The sequence below is a fragment of the Haliotis rubra genome, unplaced genomic scaffold, assembly GCF_003918875.1.
Source record: "Haliotis rubra isolate DU_JTF1 unplaced genomic scaffold, ASM391887v1 Scf113, whole genome shotgun sequence".
Classification (NCBI taxonomy): domain Eukaryota; kingdom Metazoa; phylum Mollusca; class Gastropoda; order Lepetellida; family Haliotidae; genus Haliotis; species Haliotis rubra.
Window position 1 is genome coordinate 1 of NW_025765037.1, and position 11141 is coordinate 11141.

At 37.6% G+C, this 11141-nt stretch overlaps 1 protein-coding gene across 1 annotated transcript; it reads left to right on the forward strand.

Annotated features, from left to right (window-relative positions):
• Positions 1-266: 266 nt before the first annotated feature.
• LOC124291055 lies at positions 267-2632 on the forward strand. The gene is made up of 4 exons (XM_046727960.1): positions 267-270; positions 1084-1271; positions 1746-1845; positions 2439-2632. The coding sequence occupies exons 1-4, from the start codon at positions 267-269 to the stop codon at positions 2618-2620; spliced, it is 474 nt and encodes a 157-aa protein (XP_046583916.1). The 3' UTR covers positions 2621-2632.
• Positions 2633-11141: the final 8509 nt, after the last annotated feature.

An 11141-nucleotide genomic window follows, 5' to 3' on the forward strand; every position in this document is an offset into this window, starting at 1 on the left:
TCGGTGCGTGGCGCGGTTTCCAGGGTTGCGTGACCGCTAATAATGACGCCAGGTCAGACAGAACCAGTGATTTTATCAAATGTAAACAATTTTCCACGCCTCATTAGATTACGTCATCAGTATATCATTAGCATGCGGGGTTGTATCATCTTAGCGTTCGCTCTTCATCTCCAGTACTGGTGGACAGGCTGGTATCATCATCCCTCCATCACCGTCAGAACAACAGAGCAGGGTTGGACAAGAGATCTCTTTCTCTCTGTACAATTATGGGTAAGTGTTCATTCTGCAACGTGGCATGTTAGTGTGGAGGTCGCCATCATTTGATGTGTCGCAATGAGATTCGAACCACGGACCTGATGCGAGGTCGTAAGACCTGTCCATATGAAGCAAAGAGGTTAACTATAGAAAGGGAAGGATGTCGTCTGTGGGATGACTCCACGCCTTCCTACATGTGCAGTGGTCAGTGTAAAATGTTGAAATCTAAAAATGTGTATATTTACAAATGTATTTAAATACTTTTTTTATCCAAAATAATCAGTCTTACATCCCATGTTTACGTACCAACGTTCAAACTTCAGCTTCTATGTATGTCGCTTTCTCATAACCGTAAATCATCTAGGGTCCATGCAGGTAACAAAACGCACTGTAAGTCCCCATAGTGATCTATCTTCAGTTGTTGGCGACCAATAGCCTGTTTTTATATTGTATGGTCTCCGTAAATAAAATAGTTTTAAAGGATTTACATGCTAGTTTTAAAACATCATCTGTGATACCCTAGTTATTTTACAGTACTTCAATGACTGGTTATTTAACAACTTATATTTATTGTGTTTTGAAAACCTTTCTCGGCACTTTATGGCTGAAATATTGCCGAGGTGACGTTAAATTTTGCCATCTGCTTTCATAAGTCTTGTAACTAATTAACACTTGCTGAATGTCTTACGATGCACGAGTTACACTGTGACTAGATGTTGTGTTGGACATGAATTCCAGAATCCTTTAAAGCAGTATCAGATCACATTTCCAATCCTCAAAACCAATGGACTTTCTGTATGTAACCAACGAAAGTATTTGATTTAACAGGTGCGCCCTCAAGTTTTACAAGGCCATCCTCATCGAGGCCCCCTACTTCTCCCCAGCCGGACGAAAACACACAATCTGCTTCATCCGGAGGCTTTTTTGTGTTTGAACATGACATGGAGTCTGTCAACCCTGTTCTGGTCCTAAAAGTCCGATTTAGAGTCTTCAGTAATGCAGCTTCAACTGTTATGGTAAAATTTACTTTGCGGTCGTTTAACATGAACGTTACCCTTGGCAGTGAGGCGGGGGATAAAATCGCAGCATTCCTTCTTCAGCACCCAGCACTGATGTAGCCGTTAGCAGTTTATAGACATGACATCGCTCCAGGAGTAATTTTGCTGTGTTCTGTCCTGTTTCAGAAAGGGGTAATATGTTGGACCCGGGTATTTCGTTTTCCTTTCATAGTTTCATTGCTTTCGTATGCAAGACCTTTGTCATTATTTGGTGTTTAATGACTCTTTTAAACTGAGGATTCATATCAACGTTGATTATCAATATGACAACATTATCAACAGTCATGCGTAATATAAAGTGTAACTTTGTCCAAACACTTTCGTGAGACTCGATATGGCTGAAATATTGCCGACGTGACGTTAAATATTAACTCACTCACTCACTTTCGTGAACTGATCATTCACCAAGTCACATTCCGCTCCAAATTTCAGCCGGTGTGTAGCGGCCGAAGGAAACGACAGGCTGAAGAAGGAGATCTCACCTTGTCAAGAACTTTCAAAGTCACTATTGAAGAAAATGGCGTCCAAACAGGTAATTCTATGCAATGTAACTGAGAACTCAACCTTGAACAGAGCATCACGCTCACTTCAACTAACTCCCCAATATTCATTTGGAATCAGTGAGTACAATATTAACAATCGTACAATTAATAAACAAGTGTTTATATCGATTGTCAGCTTCTGGCCCATAGAGCTGATCTGCTGCCTTTGAACAACACCAATATATGCTTCTACAATCTTCTCGGATGTAGAAACCAACATGTCTGTTGACTCCTTAATTATCTTTTAAAACTCTTTAAAAGGACCTAGTCGAACCAAACGTTTTGTCGTTTCCTTTAGCCGTCTCATTTTGTAAGTTCACTTTGAATGAAATACTCTAACAAATTACTCAACAAATTCCACATGGCCGATATTCAGTCATCTGCAGAGTAGCCACCTATGGGGTACTTAGCAGAACAAACAAACAGGAGTAATAACACTGGCATGGATACATAACAATCAATTTGACTGTTTCAGCTATCTCGCTACTTCTTTAACTGTAACAGCTGGATAAAGAGGAATCGATGAAATAAAACACTTCAACTTGTGGTGTCCCTAACATGTCATGTTATTACATCCCTACAGTCGTGAAAGGAGAGATCAGCACTGGTGGCTCCAGAACATGGATGGTTCAAGCCGTGGTTGGCATTGGATGCGTCGCAATCGCTGTTACCGTCATTGCCATCTTCTTGGGCGTCATCATCACCAGACGAAGGAGAAGGTCGAATATGAAACAAACTGACGACAAGTCTTATTATACACATTAAGACTCCAATTTTCCAAGAAGCAATGTCAACAGGGGAGGTATCCCAGCTGTCTGTTGGAGCTGGGAAACATAACATTTGATGTTGGGGTACAGTTCTAATTGACACTCTCAATGAACTCTTACCTGCCCAAACAAAACTGTGGAAGCATTGTATATTAGAAATACAATTTGATATTCTTGTTAAGCTTCTGGGCGACACTCCCTGTCAATACTTCCCTGCCCAAACTTAGCGGTGTATTTTGTATTAGAAGCATTGTGCATTAGAAGTGGAAAACACGAAGTCAACATTGATGTCCTGGCTGAAATGTACACAAGTGTACATACATGTTATGATACACTTTGTTATTAAGCATTTACTTGATATAGCATATTTGGAGATGTTTCTCGTGGTAGCATATCGGGATATATCGGTAGCGGAAATACGTTATGTGGGCTGTGATTCATGGTTTTATATTGGTTTAGTATTTGGTGTCATTACTGATTTTCTGTGATCCATTCCTATAATTTTTCCCAACTATTTTGTCCATTCACATCAAACGGAATTTGTTTTGATGAGAGTCAAGACTGTGTCTTCCCTTGCACTAACTCTATATTGAACACATGTTTGGTACCTTTGTGGCATGTAATTCATGTTTGTTTTATTGGTTTTATACACATGTTTGGCAGTTTGGAGGAATGTGATTCTTGGTTTTATATTTGTTTTTTAGCCATATGTTTAGTATTTTTGTGGAATTAGATTCATGGTCAAATAATGTTGTTTTACTTATGTTTGGTATCTTTGTGGGATATGATTCATGGTTGCATATTAGTTTTATACATATATTGGGTATCTTTGTGGGATATGATTCATGGTTGTATATTGGTTTTATACATATATTTGAGTATCTTTGTGGGATATGATTCATGGTTTTATGTTGGTTTTATACATATATTTGGTATCTTTTGTGGGATGTGATTCATGGTTGCATATTGGTTTTATACATATATTTAGTATCTTTGTGGGATATGATTCATGGTTGCATATTGGTTTTATACATATATTTGGTATCTTTTGGGATATGATTCATGGTTGTATATTGGTTTTATACATATATTTGGCATCTTTGTGGGATGTGATTCATGGTTTTATGTTGGTTTTATACATATATTTGGTATCTTTGTGGGAGATGATTCATGGTTGCATATTGGTTTTATACATATATTTGGCATCTTTGTGGGATATGATTCATGGTTTTATGTTGGTTTTATACATATATTTGGTATCTTTATGGGATATGATTCATGGTTTGATATTGGTTTTATACATATGTTCAGTATCTTTGTGGGATGTGATTCATGGTTTTATATTGGTTTTATACATGGGTCATTCTCAAAAAAAGGCCAAGTTCATGCTATGAAAAATATTAAAATGAAAAGCATCATATTGAATTATCTCTTTATTGTTTTGGATGGTCAACACATTAAAAAATGCAGTCATGATAATTTGCACACAGGAAAGTAACAAAATATTTTTAAAATTAACTTTTTAAAGTATCCACTGAAAAAAACCTGTCAGTGGTGTAACAAGCATAAAAGTAATTTTTTTCAAACTTTGATGTGAGATTAGGAATTTTTCACTTTTGTCACTATTTACAACCTATTTTCTTTTTTAAATATAAATTAAATCACTTCATTATTCTCACAAATGTAATTGTAAATTTAGCAAAAATGTCTTGGTGTGAGAAGAATGAAATGGTAACATATGATATTTCTTCTGATATAACTTGTATACTTAAGACTAAACATGTGTTATGTATACATTGGTATTAAAGCTGCTTTCAGTTATCATAAAATATCAGTCCTAACTGTTAAAATTTTCTTTCTTTTGAAATAATTAAATCTTAGCAAATGCCACGCATGTAACACCACTGATATTGTTTGTTACCCCGCCTGTTACACCACTGAACTTTCTGCAACTTACTAGAGCAGTAAAGCCAAATCAACAGCCATATGATGCTTTGAATTACTTAATAATCATCATTGGAGAACGATTTTCAAAATGTGGCATTGAAAAACAAATAATATCAACAGGTAAGAATAAAATTTACAAATTCAAAGAATACTGTGACACCAATGACATATTTGTGTTAGACTACTGACTTTTCTTTACCTTACTACAAAGATAAATCCAAATTAATAGCCTTTAATTCATAATCAACAGATTTGAACAGCTCAATAGCAAATTCTGAACACTCAGATTTTAAAAGGTTTTCAAAATAATATAACAAAACAAAACAATTAACATAATGTAGTAATATTGTTACACCAATGACATCTTTTGTTACACCACTGATTTTTCTTGAATTAACTTCAACGATAAATTTAAATTAATTGCCTTTTAATTGATCATTAACAGAGTTGAACAGATCAATGGCAAATTCTGATCTCTCAGACTTTAAAAGGCTTTTCAAAATAATATTAAAAGCAATAGGAAAATGAACATATTGCAGTAAACATCGTTACACCAATGACATCTTTTGTTACACCACTGATTTTTCGGAACTTTATATACTAATATACCAGAACAAATTACCTTCACAGACTTTTGCATGACTTAATGGCAATAAAATATACTGGACAAATACAATACCAAAGCAGTTAAGTTCTGTGAACAAGTGTCTTAAATGAACATTTTGTCAGTGGTGTAGCAAAACTGTCAGTGGTGTAACATTTTCCCATGTTATACCACTGACAGTTACACCACTGACCTATTCCCACTTTTTATGAACGTTATAACAATTAATGCTCCCTAACCACTGACCAATGTTGATAAATGTTTATGTTTCATTAGCTTTGATGTACTTTAAAATGAACAATGTTATGAAAAAGTACATATGAATAAGTAATCAGCGTTACACAACTGACTCTATAAAAAGTTATGATACAAAGTAGACTCACCAATTCAACAAACTTCAACATCAAAATAAAATTTGGCCTCCACTAAACTCCTGCCATGAGGGAGGAAGGCATCAACAAAGGGACCAGTTAGCATTCCATATTTTACTCAAGGGGGATAATTATTAATGTCACAAATTTATATTCGTTACACCACTGACTGTGACATTTTGGACAGTCATTGTTTTCATCATAAGTATGTGATTTAATTTTTTTTTCAATATTTCATGCAGGAATGCGTTTTTAATATTGGGATTTCATTATAAATCTTTAAAAAATATATATAAATGGCCTGGAATTTAACCTTTATGGTACTGCAAAGTAGTGTCGCTGTCCACTGACAGTGGTTTTTCTTTCAAAATGATGATAAAAACCCAAATTTGTCCCAAAAATAACAAACAGGTACACCATTTTACATCATTATGAAGAACAAAATACATTTTCTTGGATAATACGATTTTTTGAAAAAAAATTGAAATAATACTTTCAGAGAAATGTGCTACTGTCCAAAACTTGGGCAAATTTTGAGAATGACCCCACATATGTTTGGTATCTTTGTGGGATGTGATTCATGATTGTATATTGGTGTTATACATAGAGTTGGTGTTTTAGTTGGATGTGATCCATAGCTTTCATACTTGTTAGTTGTCGATATTATGGGCTATTATCTTTGGTTGGTAGAAATTTCTGTTTAGAAAACATTGCGGGCTGTTGACAGTGGTTGATGTAAAATTTTATCTAAGCCGTGGTGGATGATGCTATAAACATATGAAGAATGTTAAAACATATGTATTTGATGAAGGTAAGATATTTTATCATCATTAATTGTCAGATAATATTTCTGGTCATTTCAAAGATAATATTGAAAAACAATAGCTGTTTCTTTTTATATAGCACTCCTTTCGCGGAAGATCAGCGCTTGATTATGTATAGATATGTTACAAGAGGCAGAAATAAATAATTCATCAATCAAAGTCTAATGTCATGTGATTTTTCTACAACTTAAAGCTAATGTGTTGGTTTAACGCCACTTGTAAGGGTGTTTAGCCATTACACGGGCTACGGGCTATAGATCGCCAACAACTGAAGGTAGATCACCACACCAGGAACCATGGGGACTTACATTACTTTGCTACCTGCACGGACCCTAGCTGGAATAACACCATCCCTTCAGCCGCTGGTGATGGTTGGAAGATCTATTTTCTAGAACCAAAACAGAAAACAGTGACTTCAGATTATCTGACTGGGCTACCTTCTCTCAGTAGTGACTGACATTGTGCACTACTAAGTGCAAGAGGCTGTATGGAGGATGACACAAAAGAGGACCACTTCGTTATTAATGCAACATCGGCTGAATATTTTAGGGGATAGTTTGTATTGTTGGTTTGTTTTAATGACAGATGTGGGGTGGGGTGGGGGTGGGGGCTTACTGTATTACTGGAACAGTGGAATAACCGGAAAATCCCAAGGCCTATTAGTGTAAATAAAGATGTGAGCATAACATCGTGTTAACAATCTCCACGCAGCTGTTAGTTTAGTTTAAATCACTAAATGTACTAAACTGTGAGCGTGTATTCGTGGAAGAACATTGCTGTCTCGCTTATAATATCTTATTCGTCATGTAAATTTATTCTAAAACTGTTCCTAATCTCATCTACTTTAATATCTTTTTCTCTGGGTGCCACAGCTAAGAAACTATTTGTATAGCTATAGGCACTAACAAACTTGCATTAAAATGACATAAATTGTTGTAATGTGTATTCACACCAACATTCTTTCCATGTAGATCTTTATGACACGAAACCTGCGGGGAAATCAGGTGAGACTAGCACTTATTAGTCTCCCAAAGCGAGCGAATAGAGGGATCCAGGTGTTGAGCAGTAAAAGTGGCTCTAGGGCTAAATGGGGTGATCGATATAGGTGTAGGAGGCAAGTTTGATCCCCTCCCAACTTGGAATTGGCATCAGGCATTTACTTTTGGGATGTTTGATAGGCGGAAGAAAAGTTGGGACTCGAAAATTACACCCAAGAACCTTCCAAAACCCTACATCCCATAGCCCCTACAGCTTATAACCAGAAAGTTCATGGTCCAGTGCACTGCTATTCTCCTGCCTGTTACCTCTTTCATACAATGGACTAGCGCAAACACTTAGCAATTGAGAGAATGGTTTTAATAGATGATAACAAAAAAGTTCAACCACATTGTATACCTTTTATTAGGTTATTGGTTTCCAAGTACCAAACAAGCCGTTTATTCATCATGCATTTATACCATGTAATTTATTGATACCTACTTGAGTGTCCCACTTCTTCTGCATCAGATCACGGATGTACGAGCTAATGGTAGCTTTGTAATCGGAGTATGGAATCAGAAGTGGTGTCACAGAGTGCTGATTTAGCAGCAAAATCGGCCATTGTGTTACCAGAGACAGAGATTCCAACATGGCTAGGCAACCAAGAAAGGACGATGTCGCATTCGCCAGTGGCAAGATCATTACATAATTCGATAATTTCAATTAAAGGGGATGTTTACAATATAATAATCCGGTAGAAGATATTATTCTGAATCAAATGACAGTGGCACAAGCAACAGCGCCACCATTCTTTGACCCATCTGTAAATAAGAATTTGTATGTATTATAGTTACTTTTTAATTGATTATATTCTTGTTTATAATGTAATTCATTAGTTTTTGATTTCCTAAACTCTGTCAGTGTTAGGTCAACGTGTGGCCTCACTAATTGCCAAGGAGGAGAAGAAAGAAGACGGGAAGGAGATATATTTTCCAGCTCAATGCCGGCAGCAGAAATGAATGGTTTAATTCTTAGCCCAAGAGGCGGAACTAGAGAAGACTTTTTGTAGTACAAATCCTCATAAAGAGGATTAAAGACACAGTTAAATGCAGGGTTAGACTCGCTTGAATATATTTTTGTTATATACTGCAAGGATAATTTTATACGGCGCTGGCTAAGGGATGGCTCATCGGCCTCACCATAGAGACTGTCAACAGAAGTTCTAAAAGACCCAGGACAGAGTCTTAGGCCTTGATGGTGGACAGAATCAAGTAGTTTTATTTTGCTTTTGCAGGCTCCACCATATACGATAGAGCCGTTATCAAGTTTTGAACGGACGGGTGATCGATATAGGTGTAGGAGGCAAGTTTGATCCCCTCCCAACTTGGAATTGGCATCAGGCATTTACTTTTGGGATGTTTGATAGGCGGAAGAAAAGTTGGGACTCGAAAATTACACCCAAGAACCTTCCAAAACCCTACATCCCATAGCCCCTACAGCTTATAACCAGAAAGTTCATGGTCCAGTGCACTGCTATTCTCCTGCCTGTTACCTCTTTCATACAATGGACTAGCGCAAACACTTAGCAATTGAGAGAATGGTTTTAATAGATGATAACAAAAAAGTTCAACCACATTGTATACCTTTTATTAGGTTATTGGTTTCCAAGTACCAAACAAGTCGATTATTTATCATGCGTTCCATGGTTTCGCAACCACAGCTAGTTAGTGAAACTGGTCTATAATTAGAAGGATCAGTATGATCAAGTCCAGGTTTAGGGATGGGCACAATTATAGCATCGCGCCATGACGAAGGAAAGTTTCCAGATGTCTAAATGTCATCAAAAATATGTAAAAGCGTCTCGAAACATGATTCTGAGTGCTTCAGGAGTTGATAATGTATACCATCAGCTCCTGAAGCGGTATCGTGAGCCTGGACAAGAGCAGTATGAAGCTCATGTGTCGAAAAGGTTTCCTTGTAATCTTCCCCATTATGTGAATTAAAATTAGTATATTTATTTGCTTGCTGTTTTTGATATTTTTGGAATTCAAGGTACATAATTAGACGAGGAAGACTGTTTGGCCAACGCCTCACCAAGTTTATTTGCAATATCTGATTTATTAGTCAATAGTTCATTCCCATCTTTCAGATTGTGAATGCTAGATTTAGAGCCCTTACCTGATTTTCTGGATCATATTCTATACCTTTGGTATCGGCGTGCGCGAATTAATTTTTGATACATAGTTGCGCCAAGATTGGCGTTTACTTTGCTTGAAAGTACGCTGGGCTTTGGCGTTTAAAACTTTAAATTTATTTATATTGTGGACCATAGGATGGTGACGGAAATGATGTTCAGCTTTCTTCCGTGCCTTGCATTCATTGTTAAACCATAGTTTTCGTACATGAGGAATTGTGGAGGACTTTGGGATACAATCGTCAGCTATGTAATTTAGTTCAACTGAAAAACATTTAATGGCATCAGGAATATCATTAAAAAGTTCAGGTTTGAGTTTGTCAGCACAGTGAGATTCATATAGAGGCCAGTTAGCCTTTATAGAATTCCATCTTGATGCTGGAGGAACATCACATGGATTCAAGGGTTTTAGTAGAGAGATATGTAAAAGAGTATGATACCCATAGGAAAGCTTAAATCAGTCATCGTATTAAATGTCTCAAAATATATAAGCGGCATGACCACCCGAAGATCGACAGGACTGGATATTATTTGTAAATTGTTATGACATATGCCGTTTACTTCCCCAGTTTAATCCCCCTAAAGGATTATCTTATCTTAGCTGAGGCACCCGTGAAGAGCCACCTCCTCGTGGTGGGTGCTGGGTAACGCTAAGCGCTCTTCAAGCCCCCGTTGTGGACCCGGGGGTATATTTGGTCCACCAGCCCGTTTGCCGTGGGTTGCGCCCCTGTGTCGGTGGAGGACGGTAGTCTGGTGGTTGAGGGCACTGGGAGCCTTGACCCGTGTTCCCTTAGCCCAACACACCACTTCGCCCCTTACTTCACCTAGACGGGTGGTAGAGCAGGCCCGGTTCTATCAATCGGCTGGTCACGCCATGCCCTGAGCATGGACATGTTCATGTTGACATTATTTTGCTTACATTGTATGTTGACACTGAATATTGTGCTTATTCTATTGTCAGTATAATAATTGCCTAGAGTCCTATGCCAGAAGGCGGTGGCTCATGGGTCAATCTGGTGATATTGACCCCTGAATTTTATGTTTCTTGAGAGATGTGTCGTGGGCCGAACCAGCCTGGCACATGTTCTTTTGGATATCATGTCTTTATTTACTGAAGTATGACATATCTGTAGCCCTGTAACGTCATCCTTGTTGACACTCCATGGCGGGTGGGGAGCAGAGATGTTGAATATATTTATCCCATCATGTCTCTCCACAATTAATCTGGTTCTTCAAAAGCTAACAAACGTCGACATGTTGATTCTGATGATGAAATATCAACGGAGAACTCTGATTCTTGGCCTAGGTTCTGCTGACGGTACTCCATTGAAACTCAACCCTTTGCTATCTCCAAAGGGCATTGAAGGTGCCTGCGGAGAAGTGAAAAATGTTACCTTCCTCCGAAATGGTTCACTGTTAGTGGAATGTGCTTGGAGGCAACAAACTGTCAACCTGCTCATCTTAAGCAGTTTGTTAATACACAGGTTGTTGTCTCGGTGCACAGAACACTGAACTCCAGTAGACGAATTGTTAGAGATCGGGCGAAGTGTCTTTCGTTCATGAGTGAGGGGGAAATGTAGCTGAACTGGGAAGTCAAGGTG

Excerpts from the sequence above, each read along its gene's own strand:
- LOC124291055 (XM_046727960.1), top strand. Across the intron at positions 1,272-1,745 it reads ATGCAGCTTCAACTGTTATG|CCGGTGTGTAGCGGCCGAAG; the intron begins GTAAAATTTACT and ends TCCAAATTTCAG. Across the intron at positions 1,846-2,438 it reads AGAAAATGGCGTCCAAACAG|TCGTGAAAGGAGAGATCAGC; the intron begins GTAATTCTATGC and ends ACATCCCTACAG.